At 36.9% G+C, this 26,795-nt stretch overlaps 1 protein-coding gene across 1 annotated transcript; it reads left to right on the top strand.

Moving 5' to 3' along the window:
* Positions 1-956: 956 nt before the first annotated feature.
* On the top strand, positions 957-20,073 carry LOC139151579 (uncharacterized). The gene is made up of 11 exons (XM_070724479.1): positions 957-1,094; positions 1,764-1,961; positions 2,567-2,626; positions 2,969-6,352; positions 6,774-6,956; positions 8,171-8,259; positions 10,014-10,184; positions 11,881-12,000; positions 16,490-16,580; positions 17,667-17,836; positions 19,659-20,073. The coding sequence occupies exons 2-11, from the start codon at positions 1,932-1,934 to the stop codon at positions 19,873-19,875; spliced, it is 4,515 nt and encodes a 1,504-aa protein (XP_070580580.1). The 5' UTR covers positions 957-1,094; positions 1,764-1,931; the 3' UTR covers positions 19,876-20,073.
* Positions 20,074-26,795: the final 6,722 nt, after the last annotated feature.

The raw sequence follows: 26,795 nt of genomic DNA, 5'->3' as shown, positions 1-26,795 counted from the left end.
GGCGATAACTTTATTTTCGCACATTAATTTTTCTCTTTCCATTCGTCTTCTAGTCACTTTTTAATTTGTGCATTTTTTAGAAATCGGGCTGTAAACTGAAAATGAGCGCCAAAATACCGGGTCATAATGTCACTTTACAACGTCAGCACGCGCTAGGTTATAGGGCTATACGATGCGATGAAAATAACTTCCATCGAAAGCCCTAAGGGATACATCATTCAATTACCTTTGAGCAAAAACAAGGAAGCAGTGTAATAGAAGCTCGAGTGAACATTAAACAAATCAAATTAGTGCTACATTTTAATGTTATTTGCCTCTAAATCCTAAAACTTTCAAGTTACATACGGAGTTGTAGTACACAAGTTGTGAGTTCGTATGCACACGATATCCATATTTTCTTGATTATTGTTTAATAGCATTTATTTGATTTAGCTTAAATATCAGCTATTTCCCATTCGAAACTCGTTATGTTACTCATTGATAAAGTTTCAATACAATAATGGTTTTTCCAAATTTATCTTCAGTGTGGAAAATCCGCAGAATCAGTAGTTGCCTTCATTTATTGTACAAATCATTATCATGTCAGGTTTTCTATAGTACTCGCACTGTATGTACGTACAGACACAGATGTCTACTTAGGACTATGGTACGACGGTTACAAACACTCAGGAACTAAGCTTACACTCAGGCTCTCGAGGGCATATGGCAAAATCAATAACCGGGGGATACTATATGCTGCCAGAGAACAAGTTTTCTAAAATATCATTTGGAACATAATCGTGAACCAGAGACAACATTTACTAAGTAAAAAAGACCACGAGAAAGACTAGAAAACCATAAGAGATCAAGATTCCAACTACCCTCATGCCATGCCATCACGCCCCTCCCCCCAATCCTAAGCGCACTTACTACAGCCAGGCCTCGACCTCATCTCCGATGCTCATCTGTCTTAATTCCCATAATGCAACACGAGCCTGAAAAAATGGCGCTACCTTCGAACGCCCTGCAGCTGTGATTTTGTTTACATTTTATCAAAACGATGAATTAACACCCATAATCGCACCAAGGGCTTGGATTAGCTTGACATTCACATGGTAAGAACTAAAACATTCTTAAAATTCGATTGGTATTTCAGCATCAAGGTACATTCGATCAAATATTGTGTCGATGAGCTGTGCTCCCAGCCAATCTCCACACTGTCGACATGTCGTTTGTGACACGGCGGATAGTCTTTGTGACGTACGTACAGTCTGTCTGCCGTGTACTCAATCACAAGCGGCAGTGCACTATTATACATAGTATATTTTTATTACGAAACTATTTAGGTAAATTGAGTAACTTGTTACTTAACTTCAATGAGATAGAATACCAAGTTGCGTATTTCGCCCTGTTTTTGGTGATAGAATACCAAGTTGCGTATTTCGCCCTGTTTTTGGTTTTCATTGGAAGGTCTATGGTGTTCAACATACAGTCGCAGACACCGAGTGAGACAAGCCAGCTAGCCAGCCAGGTGCAGTTCAGAGGGAACCGTTTCTACATAGATATTTGGCAATGTTGTCGTCTTCCACCTGATCAACTCTGGTAGCTATGAGTATGCAATGAGACGAGGTTCAATTGAAAGGACAATGAACAACGCCAGTCCAGATGATGAACCCACGTTTCTCTCCACTTGTAAAATTACTTCTGAAAAGCTTTTATAATCCATGTTATATACACAATACATACATTGTTCACCACATCTTTTTTTTTCTATAATTTTTCAGTCAGAAAAAAAAGCAAAATTACAGCAGACTGAGGTATCAAAGGCAATGTTGAAATGGCTGTAGACTGGAAAATGGTGACCTCGCTTTGACCCTGTTGATGGTGAATTGACTATATTCTGAAAAAAATCAGTGTTGCTACACATGAAGACCATGCACTGAAATGTCACAATGGATTCCAAGAAAGAGAACACTGAAATGGTGAGTCGATGACATCATGAAAATACCAGTTGAATTTAGGTGTATAAAGATGGGAAGATAATGTATCTACATGCACATCACAACTACATGTATCTTTACATTTGGATGTCGGCATCATTTTACAGGTGGTATAGCTACAAAGTGATGATGTCAATTCCCCGTACACAATACAAAGTGCAATAATTACAAGGCGTCTGTATTTTATGTATGGCGATTCGACGTCATCAGTTTGTGGCTATACCACTTGTAAAATGGTGCCAGGATGTAAAATGATCAATTAAAATTCTGACTGTTGCGTCATAAGTGGCTTGCAAAGTTCATATTTCTAATGGCAGGTAGAATTTAGTTACATTTTTGTTGCATGCAAGCTGAGGGTACTGATCACTTACCTGCTATAAACCCTATTTGGATTTACACAGTTTCAAATGCGAGTTTATGCCTTTATATCAAGCACATCTGAATGTATTTTTTGTGAAAATGTGCAAAATGTGCTTCAATACCAATGATGAGCCAGGCATTTGATTGCATGTTCAGTATAATATTTGATAGGCATTTACTTCTATTTGAAAAGCATAAATGGAAGTAACATATCTCTATTCATGCAGCTGCTGCAAAAGTTGGCGAAGATGCAGGCAAGATATGAAAGAAAGAAACGGAAACTGGAGGTATGTTTATTGACTCAGTCACCCGAAGTAACAGTAACTGTAGGTATAAAAAACAGCATGTTACACCATATTACATGTAAAGTTAGTACCGGTACTAATTAAACACACATTTACTTATCTTAGGTTTAACCTAAAGCTGGAGTTATTACATTTAAGTTCAAATTACCAGACATTATCCAAGAGACTGGTCAAGAAACACAGTGATTTCAAAACAAATAATAAGAAATTGAATCAATGTATAAAAATGTTGGATTATATTTGCTTTCTAAATGTCTCTGTCGAAGGATTTAATGCCATCTTCCTGCTGCTAGTAATGAAATCTTTTTTTTGTCCATGTTCTAGAAACATGACAGAATTGCCAAGGCCAAAGACCATGTGAGACGAAAGATTGCCGAGCAGTCAGCTGAAATTCATGGTGAAGCTTCAATAGCTGGTCTCTCGGATAAAACAAAATCCCATGATGTCAAAATTTGTGCCTCGGATAAAGTCCTGAAGGACAGGGATGATGAGTCTAATTGCGTTCAAGTTCACAGCGAAGTGGAGGCGTCATGCAATTTCCACGATAAGAGGGTGGAAGTTGAGGGGAAATCACTGACGAGACGCAGTGTGAGTTTCGTGTTAGATGAAAAGGAAGGGGATCGTTTTGAAGACAGCTGTGTCATCCCTGATTCCCAGGACAAGTCTCAATCTAGAGACAACAATAACAGTGGGAATGACGGTGATGTGAGTGTGGTCTTTCCCAAGGTTGAAATGAAAACATGTCCTTTTTCATCCAAATGTAAACGTACACAGCAGCATAAGGTAGCCAGATCAGAAACCGTGGCAGATGAAACCAAAGATTCTGGTGGACAGGTTCCTGGAGAAACTCATCAAAATACAAGTTTGAATCCTGATGATTTCATAAAGGCAGATCAGGGCTCAGAGTATTCTGACTTTCATAACCTTCAAAGTTCACGTAAAAACTCAGATGAGCAAGTAATAAAAATGTTTCCAAAAAATACAGAAAGTTCCAGTCAAACTTCAATGAACAATTCAGATGTCATGTTGAATTCCACATTGAAGAGAGATCAGTCTGTGAATGAAGCTGGTCAATCTTTGACCAGACTTGACACTCAGAAAAGAGACAGGCAAAATGACGGCAGCAGTCACACCTGGGTTGAAGGTTTAGACTTCCCGGCAGAGTACTATGTAAGGAAGACCAGGAGCATGGGCTGTGGGATGGGCCGTGTCTCACCAAATCTGAACATCGGTCCTGCACAGAAATCCAAAGCTAGAGGCAAGGTGCCAGGTCGCAGAACAAAAAGCTGCGGGGGTAAACGTGGTGGTGCCGTGCAAGATCTGAAAGCTAGTCACAGTGACGAAAAGACAAAGAATGAGACCTGTACAAGTTCAAGGACAGTTGACGTCAGTCATAGTTCCACAACAGAAAAGTCGGAAAATGTAGCAGCAAAAGCTCCCCAAGATACGTATCCTGATAATCAGCACACTATGGCTGATTCAGAAATCTCTGAGGAATCCCAGTCCATCCTTACCGGGTATGTGGTACAGTCCCCTCCCAAAGCTGATACCCCTATACCTGTATTAGACAAGAGCAAATCACCTTCTATTGTGAAAAGTGGGAGTGTGAAATCATTGGACACTGATGGTGCAGCTTTCACTACAAACATGACGCGCACGGCACAAGAGAAGATTATTACCAGCTCTAAGGAAGGCAGTGAAGGTGGCACATCCATTAACAAAAATAGAAATATCACTGCTGAAGTTGAGAAAGCCGTTTTGAATGGAAAGCTTGCTAATAACACTGACGAAGGCAAAGTTAGTCAGTCGACAACAACAGGTAATGATTCCCATGAAACTGACTGCACTATTTCAACACCTCCAACAAATCATGCCGCGGTTGCCCATGACATTGTCTCCCCACTGTACATGACACCGTGCGAAATGGTCAAGTCCAGACAACGGAAATGCAAACAGCCTCCAAGAATCGCATCTGAAGAGAGGCCTACATCCAAGCAAAGGTTAAGGTCAAGAGCAAAACCCTTAGAGCTTCGACAGCTGCCAAGTTTGGAGGATAGCAACCTATGCCGCAAAGTCAAGTCTGAATATTCTGTCAACAATGATTTGACAAGTTTTACAGATGAATCTCATCAGACTGACCAATCTGACCAGCAACTATCCACTGAACAACTCAGTGCTGTGGGTCTTGTTCCACATCTCTCACCCAGTGTTATCCAGAGAGTCAACCTCGTCAAAGACTTTGTGCTACCCAATGACGAGTTTGCTGTCCTTAAACTACAGAAGGTCAGTGGCTCTTTTCTGAAATGTAAACCGACAAAACCCTCTCAGAGTGCATCTTCAGCCAGCTCTGGAGACTCGCAGGGTGCTTGCAATAGTGTCGGCAAATCAGGCTTCAACAGATTCAGGGAGGACCTGAAGTCGTCAGGTGTGGGGAGTAAATTGTCAAAGTCAAAAAGGAAGCGTTCAAGTGCTATCAACTCAGATACAGCTGATGTTGAAAGTCCTAAAGTTACAGGAAACAGTGAAGTGCAGGGAGAACAGCATATTGTGAACAATAGTGTACCAAGTAACGATACTGTTGGCGTCTTTGAAAGTCTGCAACAAGACAGCTATGAAAACACAGAAGTAGACGTTTTACCCCTCCAAAAAGCTGACGTTTTACCACCAGGGTCATCACAGCAGAGAGTTAATACAAGAGGGAGGGGCAGGCAAAGAGGAAGGGGAAGAGGCAGGGGTAGGGGTAGGGGTAGAGGAAGACCTCCCAAGAAAGCTAGTCTTTTGAAGAGTGAGTCTCAGTCAGAGGAAGCCAGCAGCACACAGGACAGTCAAAGAGGCCATTGTACTGTCTCTGAAAATGTGACTCAGTTACCACACGAAGGAGACAGCCCACGTCCAGAAAGTGGAATCTCCCTGGAAGAACACAGTGGATCACAGATTGGTAGTCCAAATTTATCCCAGAGTGTAGCAGATAAAAGCAACCGGAGAGTTGCAAGGACAAGAGGAAGACCACCAAGGACAAAGAAAGTGAATAAGATCGATGTGAAGACTAGTGTGCTGGAGAGTCAAAGAGATAGTGAATCCATGACACCGGATATCATCATGCCACTGGCCTATGGTAGCCCTAGGCTGGAACACTCTGACAGATCTGATACTGAGAAGGGATTAAATGGTGATATTGTGCAGCCTTCTATTACCAAAAAAGGGCAGAAGCAACGTGAAGACATAAAGAATGAGAGGAGAGAATCACACATTCAGGTTGTAGAAGAATCCATGAACAATTTCAAAGATCAAGATGTGAAATGTGAAGATGGATATCAGAAGATTGAGACCAAAAATGAAGACAAATTGATTGAAATGACCAGTTTCAAAAAAGTTGATGTGCCCAATAAGAAGGAAAAGGACATTGCCCAACATAGTCATGATGCTGACAATGATGGAGAAACTGCGGACCAGCAAACAGTGCCACATGCTACCCTTTCTCCAATCTCTAACCGTGATTCCGAGAATTGCAGTGTTGTCCGTCAAAACTCACCGTGTTTGGATGCAGCTACGGCGACACCGCCCATCATGGCATCACTGCCAGACAGACTATCTCAGTCACAGTGTGACAGTCAAGAAATCATGCAAGACATGGAGAGGAACTCTGGGTCCACTTTCAAAATCAATGCTGATAATTCCTTTCATTTTGCTGGATGTCTACACATGCAAGTAAGTTTCACTCCTCTCAAAGTGGAATGTGCCTAGGGGACAGATATTCAGACTCTCAAACTTTTATAATACCTCTTTGGCCTACCACTTGTGGGGGCTCATTTTGAAGCTCATGGAGTTTATGAAATTTTCACGGGCTTACTTATTTTTATGAAAACCAAACATTGAATTTTTCCCAATAGAGTTAACACAGAGATGGCAGCCATTTGAATTTCAAATATCGGTAACTATTGGGGAAACATAAAAGCTGAAGTTGTTCAATGTATGCCTACATACTAAACGAAACGCACTCTTTGCTCCTTCTGTCTTATGTAGAAATATTGTAGTTTAAAATCTTGTGCATTCCTTTTTAAATCTTTATGAAAAATTGACCAAAGTAAAAGTAACATACTGAAACTTCATATCTTTTCTATCAATACAGCATCAGTCAACACAGTCATCCACTGGGGATTCTGCGGTGCGGGCAATAGCTTGCGGGTCATTCACAGTAGCAATGAACTTGGTAGATGTGATTGCAGTGTGTCTACCACAGACTGTTGTGGTGTGGGTCCAAGACGGTGTTTCCAAGGAATGGAAAGTTCTTCAAAGGTTTCAAAGTAGAGAGGTAAAAACTCTGAGATTGTTGCACACAGACAAAATTATGCATATGGTTTATACAAAGTGGGAGCCAGGCAGAATGGTTTCTGTGACCTGTATCATTCACAGGGCATGTCAGATTCTTGCTAACTGCCTCTATGGATTTAAAGGTATACAGTCACCTGTAATCTGAATATGCCCATATATTGTCAAAGGGGCGTTCCTTGGTATTCAAATTCAATATGAGGGCGCTGTTTTTAAAAAGCGGCCACCCGCTTAAAATCTGTGATTGGTTAGATTTTCTCTTTCCATGGTAACGGTGGCAAAATTGGAACAGGTGACAGTATACCTTTAATCATTCATCATAACTTATACAGGTACCAGAATCATGAGTCACTGTCTACCCAGTTGGGGTTCTGGCCTACAAGCAGACAATTACATGTAGGGATGATACAATTACAATACAGAAGCAAAACATTTGTTCATCATAGTCATTTGTATATCAGCTCAAGTTTTAAGGGTTAGGGGTGGGCTACCCCTCTGTTTTGGAGCAGTCTATTCATATGTTAATAACTGAACAAAAGAAAACATTTTCCTAACAAAAAGAACATGCATATTATATATTGTTATGTAAATTGATCACACCTCTGTTTTTCCAAGCCGTTTAGAAGACTGACTTTTAACTGGAACAAATAGAGGAATGCAACCATCACTTCTTAGTGACTGTTAGCACTCTGTAATTTTTACTGTTGTGTTTTTTGTTTGTTTTAATCATTGAATCGCTAGCATTACTGTCAGTTGTAAAAACACACAATGTTGTCAGTATTCTGTGTAACCATGGAGGTGAATTGCCTCCATGGTGTAATATACCGGTGTGATATGAATATTATTTGTATGTTGCGATGGTTATACCCAGTGTGCCCTCGAAGTTAATGTGCCAGTGATGCCAGAAATTTCTGATGATAGAAAATTTCTATTTACATGTACTGGTATAGGACTGATGCAATGAAATGTCCAGAAATTCTTAAAATGATTCAAAGAGTCCATGAGATAGAGGGAACACTGACTATGCCTTTATGATGATAATCACCTGTGCATTCACATATTTACCTTCACATGTACTTTATATGTAACAGTGTTGACCCACTTTAAACATCTTTGAAATTGCTTGGATGAGCTTGGTTACGGTATGTTTTCAAGTGTGTGTTTGGAAACTAATGTGGACAATTTTTTTCCTTTCAGAGCGAGGAGTTTTGTCAACTTTGCATGGTGTCTCAGGAAACAGGCTGCTGGGTTGCCATGGCAGGAAGCTTGAAAAGCACATATGTTAGGTAAAAAATGAATTCACATCCGGTGCAGAAAATAAAAGAGGCACCTCCATCTAAAACCAGCCAATGCATCAAAATAGATTCCGTTATAAGTGCATTTGTGAAGGGCATTGAGAACTAGTACGTCACAATACGAGATAAGTGAGTTGTCAGATTTGAAGACGTCATTCCGTTCTTTTTGAAGTCTTTCATTGTCAATTTGACATATGTATCAGCGAGTATACCTATTGTGATGTTGAGTATGTGTACATAAAAAGCTCCCCGCTGTATGGTGTGTTTGCTGTGTCACAGTACCCTTCATTTATCAACGACCTTTTTGCCCTTCACACCATATGTTTTAAGCGGATGTTTACAAATAATGAAGTACATGCACATCGCTCACAAGATTTTCGACAAAAACTGAGAGATATATTGCACTATTGTCCTGGCAGTGTTTGACTGAAAGCCAACAGGATGAACGCTTTTAATGTGGACTAAATTTGATATACCAGCTTCCATTCTTACCCACCTGTTGGTCAGTGCAGGTCTAAGTTTGTTTTAGACGTTACCTATTCAGTGTTATCTCAATGCAACAATTTTTGTCAGGGACTATAGAACTCATTTTGTTTGGCCTAATCCCCCTCTTCCCCCACCCCCACCCCAACACCCACTTCCCTCTCAACTAAATGAAAGTTTGGAAATGTGAAAATACGATGACAAAATCATGATCTTAACTTCTCCCAGACAATATAAAAATTGCTGAACGATGTTGTATTAGGTTGTTTTACACCACTGACAGGTTTTTGGAAAACAGATGTTCGAAAACAAAAGTTCATTGAACAGTGTTAAAAAACACTTTCCATTTCAAAACCACCAGTGTGAGTTTGCTCCTAGTGATTGAAAGAGAGCTAAACCCTCTCCCAAAAAACACAATTTGTGTTTGTTACATGCATTTTAATTGTCCATGGCACTTATGAAGAGGCATTTTGGGCATACTCTGAAGGGCATTCCAAGTTTTGAGGGGGATGAGGTAATATACAGAATCAGTGCCTGTCTAGAGAATTATTTTTGAGCAAAAACCATATGATGATAACCTCTCGATGGGTGTGAATTGAACGTAGAGCCATAAACCTTCAAGAAAATGATTCCTCAAGGGTCTGTGCTACAGATTACAGGCTGAAACTAACTTTATACACAATCTGTCGTGCCATAAGCACATCCATGGAATCATTTAAATTACGTGCTTTTCTACACAAATAAAAACGCAGGGCATCTCCCAGCAGCAGTGCATGGCTGAAATTCTTAGTGCGTATCAAGCTCATCTATTTCATTGTTTGTTGTGTTTTTGACGTTTACTTCTTGTGCATTAAGTCAGAATGTTCATTTTAGGCACTGATTCATGCCCCTGCCATTTGTCTAGTGTAATATATCTTCTAGACGTCTGACTCAATAAAATGTGTGGCTGTCAGGAGAGTGAACTTGCTTTGCTAATTCGACATGTACCTGCACAAAGCAAAACAGAATTTCCGTGACAGTAATATATGATGGTAGCCCAGATGTTATGGCTGGGCCATATCCACCGTATGTACCGTGAGAATATGTGAATTCAACATCATACCTTTCTCAAAATGAACTCAGAAATTTTAACGAATTGAAACTGCCGCCTGCTGGTGTCATTGTTCAATAAACATGTACATTGAAGAAAAATAATGTAGCCTTTACTGTGCCGTGGTCTAATTTTCAATGAACTAAAATCTACACATATCTTACTCTTTCAGGATGTTCAAGGTTGACAGTGGTGGGTCTGATTCAGAGAGCCTGGACCTAGGCCAGTCAGTGGACTCTGAGTGCCTAGCACTGCTTTGTAGCGGACAGGCAAGCACCACTGTTTCTGTCAGGGACAAACAGAATGCTTGCCAAGTGATTAAGTTTGACATCCATCAAGACAGGTATGTGTAATCAAGGCTTTTCATTTTCTATTTTATCGGCAAATGTGTATTATACATTTGTGTCAACTATGTATGTATATAATATTGTGTGTATTTGTATGGGGTATGTACTGTAGATTATATATATATATATATATATATATATATATATATATATATATATATATATATATATTATATATATATATATATATATATATATATATATATATATATATATATATATGTTATATATACACACACACACACACATGAGTGATGAGTAATATTGACGTTAGACAGGTACCCTCATCAATGTTATTGTAGCTGATATATGTATGATGTGTTGATTGTTCACTTATCAAGCTTACTGCACTTGATAATTCAAAACTTTGATGATTACAATATTACATATTAGGTCTTACTTGTTTGGGAGCCATTTCCCTGCAAGACTTTGAAATAGCAGAAACGTGCGCATGACTGTACAGTCTGTGGTCTGGTTTTAGTATAGCGGACAACCTAGCGTGGCATCCTGAACTGATGTTTTCATTCATTGGGAGAACACTTGAAATGTATGGATCCAGAAAGGAGTTCAAGTTCTGGGTCATTTTTCCCTGTGTTCAGATCATTTAAAATTACAGAGACGCACTCACTGCTTTTTCATTTATACACAGCACTTACAACGGTAGTCAGCAATTTGTCGACCCACGGTCTGGACCGTGGCCGACCTTGTCGAATATAAGCTACTTTTCCAGTAAAAAATGAATATGCCTGAAATATTGATCATAAGATGGAAATGAAATGAATATACATTTTGAGGTTTATAAAGATAATGAGCCCCAAGCGCAGATAGAAACAGGAGAGAGAAAAAAATGCTCCCTAGCTTTGCTTTGCAAGACAAAATATATAACAAGTAACTTTTACAACTTTTTTCTGTGAACAAGTAAATTTTCCAGATGACATTGAATGATTGGAAACTGTCACAGCAAGTAGATAATTGTACTGCACAGCAGGACAGCAATATACACTGTGCCATGAAACAGCGATATCACTGACACTGATAAGAAAATCTGCAATGTGAAAAAGTCTGTATTTGGCAGAGTACACAGCATCATCCCCAAAATTCCCATGTTTGCATTTCCAGATCTGCTATTCTGATTAGTAATTTACTAATTTCCCTGGCTTTTGTGTACCATATTTGATCAGATGGAGTGGATTTTCATCAAAACATTGGCAGCACAATATGGGGAAATCAGCCCACACAGTGTGAGACAGTTGACCTGTGATGAGAGACGAATGATTTGAATGTACCTGCCCTCTGGCATATAACTACCATATTGAGCTGGAAATGCATGCTGTTTGTTCCTCATTGTATCTCATGAATTGAGTAGTTAGACATGTCCCTCTGAAAAATAGATTCATATTGCTCAATACTTGCTCTGAATAATGTTTTTAAAATTGTATTCGATGTATTATTTTTATAAAAATGAATTCTATATTTAGACAGAACCAGCACCTATATTTTTTTCAGCTATCTATATTTACAAGATAATGTACTTTTTAGGGTATTGTTTCTGTTTATCTGTTTCAAAATAATAGACTTTTGTTAGATTGATTGTAAAATAGAAAATTAAATGACTCTGAATATGAAGAAGAATAAAAACCCAAAATTGTTGTGAATTTTAATACTCTTGTGTGTTTATTTTATTATTGACAGTGACAGTGTCCAATCAAGGACTCTTCATTCATCAGACTGCCAGCCAGTCTTCTCATTGTCCCTGGTCAAAGATGGAGACAACTTGTTGCTTGGAACGACACAACGCACTGTCGTTATTTGGTAAGCTACTGTCAAGTAATTTCTACAACTGTTATGGGTCAAACGATGGAATTGCTGATGATGTATTACAGTGTTCCAGTTAAATATTTGGGAGTGCGTTCTCTCTGTAGTACACAGTCCCAGTGCACGGTCTTTGAACGGCGATACACCAAATGAAATATTTGTTAAAATCAAACCACAAATATAGAAACATCATTTTATGTTCCTTCATGTGAATCGATGTCTTCATCATATGTGCCTACTGAAGAAAAAAGGTGCTCTCATTGAGTACGTGTGTAATGTTAAGGTAGCGGTAAAGGCTATTTTTGCACCAATTCTTTTCTCAGAGTTAATGTCAAATTTCAAGTGTTAGAATCAAGATATTTAGTTCAAATTTTCAGGATAACTCCCTTAGTTAATACTTTCTCCAAAGGATATAAAAATTGTATATTTGCAGCCATGATTTTGAAATATGACACCAATCAATATTAAAATTTAATTTTTCATATTTTTTTTACATATTTGAATTTAATAATAATTGGATAGTATTAATACTACCAAATTAGTTATAAATATGTTGACACTATTAATTGTAAGATTTTTACGGCAGGATTTGTAAATAAAATTTGTTTTTATGATTTTACATGGGTTTACATATCAAAAAATTATTAAAAATTCTTTCAAATTTCAAAATGTGATTTTTCAAAAAGTACTTCAAATACACGAAAATTGTGCCGTACAAATCTTATCTGTAACCTTGTTAATAGGCTGTAAAAATTCCATGTCCATATCTCATTTCAAAAATTGGATTAAATTGGTATAAAATTATGTAGGAATACTGTTATTCTGTCTAAAATGTTGAAAACAAGCCATATTTGCACCCCTCTTTTGAAGTCACAGAGCAGTCTTTTTGGTTAATCTCACTTTTGACACCTCTTTGACACTCAAAGAATCTAAAAATGCATTTACAATAGCAGTCACGCATTCTGAATGCAAGCACTGCCTTGTCAAACTTTCCTGAAAAACAGTAAAAAATGACTTTCCCTTTTCAAACATTTTTTAAAAGCTAGGGGACCTCTACCATAGTTAATACACTAAGGACTCCCCAACTTCCTCTTATTTGGTCAGTTTTTCAGAAGTTTCAACGGGCTATAACTCTGCAATGCCTATGACCCCAAATGTCTAGTTTTTTTTATTCCACAGAGAATGTTGACTACTTTTATGTTTAATAGTTTTATTGAAGTTTATAACTGACGCTCTAGCCTTTACCGCCACCTTAAAAACATACGATAAATAAACAAACAAGCAATTACTCATGAGTAGATGAAGAAGTGAATTAAATCAGTATTTGTTTCTCATAGTATTCTAGATTATAGTTAAGATAATAGAGAAGCAGGGATGAGTACACACATTTTGTAAAATTTCACAAGCTTATGGTTGCATATTGGAAAAAACACTGGGGTATGGAAAGGAAGGCATATTATGGAATAAGTTAAGTCACCTGAAACATAGTTGTTTTATGTAAATTCGTCGCTGTTTACCTTTTTGAGATGTAATTTTTACCCTATAACACATATTATAGAGATAGTAACACACATTATCAAAACTCTCTTGACTGGTTCATCAATTGCTCTCAACTCGTGTGTCCATTTCAGAGCTGATAGATGCAAATTGTCAGTTTGCCATTTCATAGTTATGAAACTGCTACCTGACCAGGTAATAGTTCAAACAATTGTTTCCTTGATACATGTAAGTTTGATATGAAGTATGCATTCTTGAAAATGTAAACTGAGAAGGTAACATTGCATGTGACAGAGACCATAGGAGAAATTTTCTATTTTCATCAAAAATGAAGACGAAGTGTTTGACAAAGCATATAGGATGGCCATATTTTGATAAGGGCATATTTATTTCCCCCAGGCTGTTAGTCGCCAAAACCAGTATGTTACCATTTGCCTACAGGCCTGTGAAACAGATTGTCTTTGGAATGGCTCTCAGCTAGGCCTTAGGGAAGCAAACGTATACTTCTGCCCTTATGGCCGACCTGTTTACTTAAGGTGATGAAATCTTATATGAGACACTGTGGTTGTCATTGTGCCAGCAGAAAGTCAGTTACTTTACAATGGCCATGGTGTCTGTTTGTACCTTTAAACACACAAATAAATTTTCACTCTAACTAACATACAGTACCAAAAGCGGAGTCATGAACAATGATACCAGTTAAATGGCTGGTACCTGTAACTTCTGAATGATTTTGTCTCTGTTTTCCAATGCCAACTACACTTTCTTGTTCTACTCCCAAAGCATGTTGAGATACATGGTATTCAGCTTGTCAACACAACCTGTACATGTATGAACTACATTGTTGTTGTTGTTGACAAATGAATTCCAGTCCAGATTGGAATTCAAATGTAAATGATAACTTTAATTATGGAAAGGAATAACTGTGAGGCCTGATCGACCGGACACATTTCCTTCTCACGCTACATAAGTTTAATTATTATTCACCTGTGTCTGTAACCTATGGAGTTTTGTCATACAGTCAATTTCAGTATCAGAAGATGCGGAGTCCAATAACTCTGACGCAGAGTACATAACTTTAGGTGTTATTGGACGCTATTTGACCTTTGACCTCAAAACACCTTTACGTCAACACGGAGAAAAAGAAGAGAAAAATTCATACTTTTACAAAAATGTATACTTCTTAGCATTTAGTACTTCCCAAATCAAATCGTGGTCAGTCCTAAACCTGTGAATTCAAGTGAAATTATGCTGCTGACGTACAATTTCTACCACGTGCACTGTGCAGTGTGGGTTGAAATTTTGTTCTGCGCGCTTAGCGGATGCACTATATGCGTTCCCAGTCTGCTCACAATCACTCAGTACAGTGCCCGATGAGCATCCAAATTTCGACTTTTTTCTTGTAAAGTTGGACTAAAAAGGTGTATAATAATAAGGTTATTCCCAAAATACCAGGATTTATGTACTCGTACATCGTATGCTTTGCTATTGTCCTTGACGCTACGCATCTTGGACAATACCTCTGCTGCACGATGTACTCGGACATAAAACCCTGGTATTTTGGGATCGATTCCTCTACCTTTAAACCCTCAACATTCATTTTCAAGAAAAGGAGATGAAAATGAAAGGTGTAGATTACTACTGAACCTTTGGTTTCACCCCCACCCCACTTTATTAATTTACATCAACCAATTAATTTACATCAACCTATGTACCAGGTACTTGTAGCGCAGCAATGCTGTTTATCTACTCGATTGAGGAATGTTTTACATCTTTGTTGCTGATTAGACTACTGATCGGATGTTTTTTGAAACACAATTTAATCAAGTCTCATTCAGTCTTGCAAGGGGTGTTTAATATGGAAACATCCATTTTCAAGAAAAGGAGATGAAAATGAAAGGTGTAGATTACTACTGAACCTTTGGTTTCACCCCCACCCCACTTTAATATACCTTGTTCAATTCAATACTCCTTGTTTATTACTTAATAGTATGTCACAGAACATTCAAACCTAAAAAAATTGAGGGTTTAAAGGTAGAGGAATCGATCCCAGGGATCAAGTTTGTTCTAGTCTGGAAGAGGATTATGAAGGTTTCATAGCCTTTTGTTTTCCATTGAAATTGTAATCTATTTAGTACCGGTATATTTCCTGGCAAGACAATCTGACGCCTGAACCATGCCTTTAACAGGATGAAAGAAACAAAATCAGCTTCAAATTGAATTAATAGTTCATAGCCAGCAATAATTGCCACTCCATTGTGTATTCAGGAAGTAATGTACGCTGTATTTTGTTGACATTTATTACCGTAGTATCAAGTATATATACGTGTCTGCAGACTGACATACATTTAATGTTTTTTCTGTTTTGTTTTTTTACTTTAAGCAGCCCCGTAAAACAGTATGAAATTAGCAGGACAGCGCCACAGGGAAAATATGAAAGCAATCCATTAAACTTAATGATATTTAAAAATGGCAGGTTTAGTGACATGGAAGTAATTCTGTTTCTGTATAATTTATTGGATTGCGAAATGACTGCAGTTATCATAACATTATTGCTGTATTGTAAATTTATTTTTAGATGCATTTGTCATTAATGTTTAGCCTTTTTATCAGTCTGCCATGAGTTATCTCAGTAAGGTCTTGGAAGTCACGTGTGAAATTATCACCTCTGTCCATCATATTGATAATTTCTTCATTTTTTGTGAGAAAAAAAATGAATTAACCCAAGTACGATCCCCCCATTGTGAGTAAACAGGTCCACAATCACTGTTGACAGCAATAGCATTGGGCCAAACTATGGTGGTGAAAGGGTTAATTTTCCCCTGAGAGTACCAAGGAATAGAAAATTTGCAGTAACTCTTCACACATTGTGAGGGGGGGGGGGGGGGGGTTTGATTTCACCTGACTTTAAAAAGTGATTGTCACATGTACAATGAATTGTGTGTTATCATTCACTGTAGTCATAGTTCACCCTTGACCTCTCTCCCAGGTGCATGGAAGAGTGTCTCAAGCTGATTGACGTGGATATAGCAGACGCAGGATTCACAACACCATTGTGTTTGTATTCAGCCGTTGAATCAGTAAGTATGTGACAACACAGTGACCCTGATGGAAATTTTCACCAAAAAAAATCTATCTGAGCATTTTAACCCTTTGAGCGCTGCAATTTTTCCCACCAAAATTCTTGTGTGCAAAATTTTCCAATGTTGTGAATTTTTCTGTAATTTTTTTGACAATTTTGGATCAAGTAAACATCACATGTTATTGGCTTCAGATTTTTATCAAAATTCAAGCAAAATTTAGAAAAAAGTTGACTGGTGTCAGTGTATTTTGATATAGGCCACAAAAATTGACTTTGGTGCTCAAAGGGTTAATATTTTCTTTGATGATTGTTTATCACAGGATTATATAGCAATTCATTAAATGATTTAATTTATTCTTGTGCTATTCCAAGTATCTATGCCAGGGTGACCATGGATTGGATTCTTTGTGTCTGCCTGCAGTGTTTCAGCAATTCTTCCCAGCCATTGATCATTCCCATGGGCACTGTAGAAATTGAATTTCCATTTATTTATCAACATAACAGAAGTGAGATTCTCATGCTTCTTCTTTGAACTTCATCTGGGTGACAATCACAACAGGGCTGTTCAAAAACTCCTGCCCGGAAATGCGTTAGAAAAGAAATAATTGACATGTTAATCATACTGTGAAAAGTTCGGGAACCCTCTTTCTTTTGAACAGCATCACTAACAACAGATGGTTACTTTGTTTAAAAAATGCTATCAATCCAGCAAATGATATTTCTTTGAGCGTTTTAACTCCCTCAAAGCATATGATTGCAATATTGCTTTCAGGATGCCAGTCCTTTTAAATGGAAATCTATCTGAAACTGCTTTTGTGTTGAGTAAAGGAAAAACATATGTTTCTGGAGTGCTGAAATGCTTGATCCTTATTGGCCCAGCACAGTCACATGATGTACTTCCATTTTGCTCATTTGCATAACTGTCTGTGTGTTATTGACAAGCAGTAATTACAAATTATCAGAAATGTTTTCTGTGAATGGAGTTAATCCCTGAAAAAGGAAAAAATGTTCTTTTTCATTGTGTTTTTAGTTTTAGGTGATGTTTAACAGATGTTTATTTATATTTATTCATTTAAAAAAAAAGGGACTTTTGTTCGTGGTGTTGGGAGAAAAGCCAAAACATGACATCTCTGACAGTTCAAGTCCAGGGGCAGCTAGTACCCTGAGTAGATGCAAAATGTTAGCGGTAAATCCAGCAACTCAAAAAGTGTCCACAGTCTTGCAGTATCATGGACTCCAGTCAACCAGTAGGAGGTAGGCTCTATGCTCAAAAAATGACCGTAGCTGTAAATTTTGATAATATTTTCTTTTTATCACCTGTTCTTAAAAACCAAATACACTCATGAGAAATCAGTCTTCAACAGTACCATTGGACATCATACAGATATGGTTCATTGGCAAGTTGAAGACTGGGAAATTTGGCACAATTTTTAGGAAAGGAACAAGAAGCTAAAAAAAGACACAAGATTATTGGAAAATCTATCAAACGTTACAGCTAATAGAGTGGTAATATTAAACTGAACTGACCTTTTCACTGGCGTCATAAATTTGATAATTCATAAATTGCTAATACATCGTAAGCCTCATTCATGGTTGAGTGCACTAAATTTGATCACTGGATGCCGCAAAATGTCAGTCTTTTTATGGCATTTTGAAAAACCCCCTCAGTTGGATAGAGCCCTCTGGATGATTGCTTACAATTGAAAACTGCCACATCTGCATGTCATCCAACCGTTTAACATTCAGAATATTTTACAATCTATTGAGAAGAGCCACCTGTGTCTCAGTCCAAAATAATTTGGTGCATTTATCAATGAATGGAAAAAGTGAAAGCATCGAAGTTATTGTTTTCAAATGTTCAATGCCGAAACATCAATGCCAAAAACATCTGTCATTAGAGCAATTACTGCTCAGCTGAGGTGCAATTACGAGCTCTCATAATTTAGCAATTGGAAGTAGGACAAATTAAGAATAATTGTACTATCTTCATAAAATGATTGTATCTGGAAGTGAATTAATTTGATCAGTATACTGCTTGGTTTGGATTCCCACTGCCCTTGATATTTACAGCTTAACTTTAAAAGTAATTACAGAAGAAATAGTTGACCTTATTCATACTGCTTAGTTTAAAAAGAAGCAACGATAATAATTAATTTATATACGAGAAGAAATATTTGTCCAATTTTTTTTTACAAAGAGTTCAGGACATGTGCACAAGAATGTTGAAAATGGTACTTTGTGGGTAGTAGTATTCTGACATGAATCTTGAAAGTCACTTGGCTATCGAACTAACTACCAGCTGCAGAAGTAAACACAGGAGTAGAAACCATCAAAATTGAGACACATTGGTTGGCAGCAGCCAGAGTTGGCTGTATATTATTACCTTACCTGCAATCACTATCAGGACTTTGTCTTAACCCTTTGAGCACTATAATTTTCTCCTGTCAAAATTTTACCAATTTTTATGAATTTTTCTGTAATTTTTTGATAACTTTGGACCAAATGGACATCAAATTTCATTGCCTACAGTTTGATATCAAAATTTAGACAAAAATCTGAAAAAAATTGACTGGAGTATATTTTCTAAAGGTGACAAAAATTGACTTTGGTGCTCAAAGGGTTAAGGTAATACACACCTTGAAAATGAAAGCCCTAAACTTTGGCCAAAACTTTCATCAATGAAAGTTTCAACCATTCTCTTACCAAATCAACAATAGAAATCAGGGGTCACCGTGCAAAGTTTGGTACTAGAAAAACAAATTAGCTGACTTTTACTGATATTTGAAATTCAAAATGGCCACCATCCCTGTTTTAACTCTATGGGGAAAAATATAATTTTCAATTTTAGCAAAACTAAGACTGTGAAAATTTTCTTACTCAAGGAGCTTTAACATGAGGTCCAACACTGGTGGTAGATCAAAATAATTTTTTTAAAATTTTTTAGTGTTAATGTCTGTCCCTGAAGTGTATTCTACCTTAAATGATATATTTCTGTAGAGAGTAAATAACTGTGTAAAGTAACATCTTTGAATATGAAATGAAATTCAGCTTTCTGTATCTTTTTCTTTTTTTTAAGCGGTGTTCTTTCATGTTGTGTAAGAGAACCTTACATCGTCTGTGTTCTTGAAGATGGTACTGTTAACTCATGGAACATGTTCTCCGGACAGTTGGTGGCAGATTTGCCCAACCAGTCAGCCAGTAGCGTACATCTACCCAGTGATGGGTCTAGAATTCTTGTTGGACTGAAGCATACCCCATGTGTTCATATGTATGATCATTTGCATCAGGTCTGACTGGATAATCCGTCTTACCCATTCTTTTTCAAGTGATACAAATATGACGCAGTGTGGTAAACAGTAAGGTAATATGTGTTATCATTTATGGCATTCGGAATATTTCTTACATTATTCAAAAGTCAGAAGCAGTTTGAAACATTAAATTGTTATTTTATTATCACTTGAATAATAAATGAAATTTGCTTATTAGAGTAATCCTTGTTAGTGTCATTTGTTATCATGTGATACAGAGTTATGAAGCCAAAGTTTACAGTGTCTAATGTGATGATCCCAAATTGCCACTCTTTCGAATTAATTTTCTTAGTGCTATGAAGAGATGTGTTACGTTGTTGATATAAAGCCAAAGTTTATTGTGTGTTAATGAAATAATTCCAGACTGCCACTCTTTCGAATTAATTTCATAGCGTTATGATGATACATGTAACGATATTGATACAAAGCCATAGGTCACAGAGTCTAATATACTGCCCCGTGATTGCCACTCTGTCAAATCAATTTCCATAGCCTTTATGATGCGATATGTTGTTTTGTTTTCCAATCACGGTGCACCATCGGTGAAAAATCACCGCTTAAAAGCAAGTGAGTGTATTCGATATGTCAATACAATAGCAAGATTCAATATGATGACCTAATAAGACATTCCAATGCTTCTGGTAAAAGGGTTTGCATAGACACTATAAAACTGAATAAGACTGACTCTCGGGGTATGCCTGTTCATAAACCAAACAACTGCATCATTTGATATTTTCTCAAAAAATCTTGTCCAATCTGTCTCCTGCTTGAGTAACTTCGATTAAAACAGCATATATGTATACTTCTCCAGTTTACCAGAACAGCAAATATCTGCTCGACTTCAAACTTTTGTCTGCCATTTTTAAAAGGTCTTGTCCAAATCTTGAATTGTCTGTTTTTGTATAGAATATTTTCACATCAATGTTTATCACTTGATACATGTTGGCCCCATTCACCTTTCTCTGGTGTTGTTTTTAGGTCAGCCTTGGATTTAAGATTCATAGATTGAGTAAATCTGTATAAAAATTGAAAGCAGTCTTTTTTTTTTTGAGTGTACATCCAGATATTGGTACTGTCAAATATGCCGATGCAAATGTTTGTGTGAAGTTGTAAAGAGGAACAGATAAACGTCACAGTAGCATGAAAAAGCCTCTTGCTTGCATGACAGTGAAATTATGAAAATAATGAAAATTAAATTATTGTTTAAAAGTAAATGCTGTAAATTATTGTTTAAAAGAAAACTTCAATCTGTTATTTCATCGTAAAAATTTTAGCAAGAATCTGAATCTTGCTGCATATTCACACTTTTTCACGCAATCATACTCTTTCTGTTTGGAGATGTCCTCAAATCGCAATGTGGTCAGTTGACCCCGGTTTCTCTCACCAGTCATGAGTGGAAACAGGCTGTCTGAGAATAACGTCAACAAAAAATGTACAACTGTGTTGCATCAACAGTTGTATGCTTATACAGGTGATGATAGTAATGCATGAAATGTCAATAATACATGACTCACCAAAGAACATAGTTTTGTCAGAAATTATATTGCTCATTACTTCTGCTTTTCAAAGTAGGTCACTTCCTATTTATTTTGTGATATTTGAAAGTGGTTCATTTTTTCCAGTAAAATACATTCATCCCAGTATAAGCCCTTTTTTCCTTTCGTTGTATACTATAGGCCGGAAAATACCATTTTCAGAACATTTTAGATTTAGACCAAATTTTGATATCAGATGTGGGATCACTCATATCTGAGCATACTTCATTTGCATGTATAATTAGTGTATCTTTCCTGATAGAGTGCATTCAAGGTGATGTAAATGAAGATTTCATGCTGATACTAGCATGTGATTATATGGAGTTTCTCAAATCTCACTGTTGATCAAGAAAGGGGCATGGTGTGACAATCAATTCCCCTTTCTTGCCCTTTTTACACAGTTTATGTGCCTTTGTTCTGTGCCAACTCCATAAGGCCATTTAAAGAAAATTCTTTGTTTGCCGTCGTTAGAATTTTGAAAAACCTATCAGCCAGCCAGGGAAAATAAAACAAACACCGACAAAAAACACAAGTGGATTACTATAAGCTCAATTTTATTTGGTTTCTTTTCAGAAAATAATAATTTTTTTTGTAATAGTGTTAACATTGTGTTTGTTTTCTTAATTTTCTCTGAAAACCTACCGGCACAAGGACGGCAAACATAGCATTTTATTTAAAGCACCTAATTTTGTTTTACACGTCCACCACATAAGCTATCTGGTTGCCAGAAGGGCACCTTTGCTAATTGATTAATTCTGAACGCCATCAGTGTAATATGTGCACAATCTACAAGGTCACAATGGGTGGAAGGACAGTGATGAAATGTTTAAGTGATATGAAAAACAGTCACGTCACAAAGATTTTGATCAAAACGAAAAAGTATCAAAGTTCATACTTCAGTAACGAATGTGTCTCAAAGTTGATACAGTTCCGTTTTCAGCACAATCTATTTTTTACAAGTACGCTGGAGATCTCTATATTTAAATTTTCAAAATCAGCTGAGATACCATGTGCATGCTTTCTACTGATTAGAGACATTATTCAGTTATCAATATTTAAAGAAAAACAGGATCAGAACAGTAATTGCCATTTATTACTCATGAATGCTAATTGTGAGGTGGTTGGGGTTGTTTGTTTTTTTCTAGGCATTTTCTCAAATTACACAGCAACAATATTAAAGGTCATTTTGTTAAAACTGCAGCAATTTGCAAAAACACCCAATTGTAGTTAGAATCGGAAGTGCTTGTTGTTGGTGTCCGTGGGGACTTATAGGTTTGGTCATGTCCGTGCATCTGTCCATCCGTCCGTGCATGCATCCGCCTGTTCACACAGATATCTCAGAGATGCCTGGAGCGATTTCATTCAAACTTGGTACAAGGATTACTTCATATGTCATACCGGTACATATGCACACCGATTTGTTTTGTGATACAATCAGATGTGGCCGCCTGGCGGCCATTTTATTATGATTTTTTCATGTACAAAGCCATAACTCAGACATGTTTCAAACGATTTTATTCAAAGTAGGTACAAGGACATTGACCAGTGTCATAGATATGCATGTCAATTTGTATTGTGATACGATCCAATATGGCTGCCGTGCGGCCATTTTGTTAGGATTTTTTCATGTACAGAGCCATAACTCGGGCATATGTCAACCGATTTTATTCAAAGTTGGTACAAGGTCATTGACCAATGTCATAGATATGCATGTCAATTTGGTTTGTGATACGATCCAATATGGCTGCCGTGCGGCCAATTTGTTTCGAATTTTTAATGTACAGAGCCATAACTCAGTCATATCTCAACCAATTTTATTCAAAGTTGGTACAAGGACATTGACCAATGTCATAGATATGCACGTCAATTTATTTTGTGATACTATCCAATATGGCTGCCATGCGGCCATTTTGTTAGGATATTTTCATGTACAGAGCCATAACTCAGGCATATGTCAACTGATTTTATTTAAAGTTGGTACAACGACATTGACCTATGTCATTCATATGTACATCAATTTGTTTCATGATATGATCCAATATGGCTGCATGGCATCCATTTTGTTACAACTTTTTTGTGTCCTTAGCCAAAACTCGGGCACGTCTCAACCGATTTTATTCACCGATTTTATTCAAACTTAGTACAAGGACATTGACCTATGTCATACATATGTACATTGATATCTTTTGTGATATGATCCAATATGGCCGCTGTGTGGCCATTTTTTTACGATTTTTTCATGTCCGGAACCATAACTCAGACATGTATCAAGCGAATTTATTCAAAGTTGGTACAAGGACATTTACTTATGTTATACATATGTACGTCGATTTGTTTGACGATATGGTCCAATATGGCCACATGGTGGCAATTTTGTTATGGTTTTTTTCATGTCGAGAGCCATAACTCTGGCAAGTCTCAACTGATTTTATTCAAAGTTGGTACATTGACGCTGACTTATGTCATACATAGGAGTTGATTTTTTAAAAAGTAAGATCAAATATTGCTGCGTGGCAGCGATTTTGTAATGATTTTGTCATGTACAGAGCCATAACTCAGACATAATTCCACCAGTATCATTCAAAGTTGGTACAAGGACATTGACCTATCTCATACATATGTATGTCAATTTGTTTCACGTCATATAGCAGTATCATGTCAATTATTGAAGTTTCGTAATTAGGCTGATATGTCAAGAAATTAATTTGTAATTGCAGATGTAATGAACTTTCCTAATTAGAGTGATATATCCACAAATACAGCGTCAAATTTGATGAAACTTCATACAGATGTTGATCTCATAAAGTTGTAAATACTGCATCAAACTTTATGAAATATGGTACCAGTGATAATCTGTTAGTGTAAGGATAGTATGCAAAAATGTTTTGCAACATCCTGTCCATTAATTCCTAGTTGACTCATTTAATGACCTTTAGGATGGTAGCCTACATTGGTTTTATGTTTTCATCACCATGGAACTCATTCTTGGCCATTGAGCCCCATCTGTATGAAAGTATTTTTATCACAGACCTAATTAATGAAGAGGACTCTATCCTCTCTGAGGACTTGTAATCAAAATACCCATTAACAAGTGGGGACTGTGTCATCCACGATGACTTGTTGATTCAAGAAATGAAATGATATTCTAATAAAATCTGGATGAGTATGTTTGCATCTAATTTGCATATTGAGCAAGACCTTAAATATTCATAAACAAAGGGAACCAGTCTTAGCTGCCATACTTGTTTGCTTTGACAATACATGAATTGTGTGCAAGATGTGAATGTCACTCTCAGTGCCCTGTGTTCCCACTCCATACATGCCAGTTTTCCAAGGAAACCTGTAGATATATGGAATACCATGAATAAAAACCAGTCTTTATTTTACTATCGGTATTATGTACAGCATAGTGTGTTTGATCAAGGTACTTGCATTGGTGTGTCTATGAATGGGTGACTGTTACCTAACTAATTTCTGCCAGTCAAAGAAAACTTAATAAACACTACAGCAGAGAGAATGGTCGGCCAATCAAAAGTATTGTATAAGGTGCCAGCTAGCATACATCATACCGATTATAAGCAGTGTGCGTATGGCTAGCCAGAGTATTGAAAGAACCCCCAGGGCTTCCTAACGTTTTATTATAAGATCAGCAATACTGTAATGTTATTGAAAGCTGACAGCAGCTACCTACATTCCAGCATAAAACATACAAGGTTACACATAGTCTCTGCATGCACCGTTTTTGTTCTGTGAGTCCTGATTTTAGATTACAGTGCATGAAAGTTGTATCCTTTTGTATATTGATTCTGTCACGTGATTAAAACTACTTTATTTTAAAACTACATATTCCTGATGAAATTTAAAAAGGAATATCGTTTGAACCGATAAAAAATTCATCGGAAACAAAAAGTTAGCAGGTTTTGGATTAGATAGGTACAGAAATAGAACACAGTGGGTGTACCACGTCAAAAAATATGCCCATTTAACCAGTGTTGTTAATGGTATTAAAATTTGGGAAAGCTTGCAAACTTTGCTGGTATGTCTAGTCCTGTTCAATTAGTTTTTTTTAAATTTTAGATTGGAAAGGTATATGGTAGAGGGAATTAAGGTGCTATTGGAACCCTTGCGTATTTTGGTCGAAGTAACTTTTTTTAGAAAGATTCATTGAATTTTCATGAAACCAAAGATTAAATATTGGTTGGGTTCACATTTTGGCATAACAAGCAGTCGTAAGTTGAGTGAGAAAGAAGTGTAAATTTATGCAAATTACCCGATATCGTGGCTTCTTGTTTTGCCAGTTCACAACATTTAAAAAAATTTAACTCCACTGTGGCTGGGTCAAATTTTTAGAAATTTTCATATTCTTATAATAGTATATTACAAACGACAATTTTGTTTAGCAGTAAAGTTCTTTCAACCTGTGCAATTTAAGAATAAGAATAGATAGTGCAAAACAAAATCTGATTTTTTCTGTGCATACTCTACTTCAAATGAGATATTAAAATTCATCAAGTAGTATCATATTTTTGACTTAACCCTTTGAGTGCTGTAATTTTTCCCACAAAAATTTTAGTGCAACATTTAACAAATTTTTATGAAATTTTTCTGTAGTTTGTTTGGTAATTTGAACCAAATGGACACCATATTTCATTGGCTACAATGTTTTATCAAAATTCCAGCAAAAAATCTGAAAAAAAAAAATTGACAGGGGTATATTTTGTGAAGGTGGCAAAAAGTGACTTTGGCGCTCAAAGTATTTATATTAATCATTGATACCACGATTGAGGTTTTCTACTCCACATATCCCTTCCTCTTTCAAGTAAAATTTTGATTCTCTGCTTTTTGAAAATATACAGGATAAGGGGGTTTATGTCATCCTCCATAAGAATATGACATTAAACTGGTCCAATAAATCATTTCCATTCAAGGTAATACATTACCAGGTCCATGGGACAATTGTGATTTACAAATTTAAGTAGGACCATCCTGAACCACTGATAGTTAGTGGTGGTACCAGGTGTCAGGATTGGTCCCAAAATTGTCTAAATATTGTATGAAAAGATACAGGATATGAATCACTGTAATAGGTCAAAGCCGGGAATGCTGTCGTTAATCATTTGAGTGACCGAGGTGTCATATTTGGCCACAATGTCGTCATATCGACCGTAGAACTTTTTGAAAGTCCTAACGAGTCTTTTTGTTGTGTATCCTAGCTCAGTAATTTTGATGCCAATGAGTACGTGTCTCATTTGAAAATCAGCATAGGAATCACAAGCCCTACAATACCTGAGAAGTTGAGACATATACACACCATAAGCAGGTGCAGATGGAATATTACTTGACAAGTGGGGATAATTTATGATTTCAAAA

Source organism: Ptychodera flava, chromosome 15 (assembly GCF_041260155.1).
Source record: "Ptychodera flava strain L36383 chromosome 15, AS_Pfla_20210202, whole genome shotgun sequence".
Lineage (NCBI taxonomy): Eukaryota > Metazoa > Hemichordata > Enteropneusta > Ptychoderidae > Ptychodera > Ptychodera flava.
The sequence above is the reverse complement of the archived record's forward strand: the minus strand, read 5'-3'. Positions and strand labels throughout refer to the sequence as shown.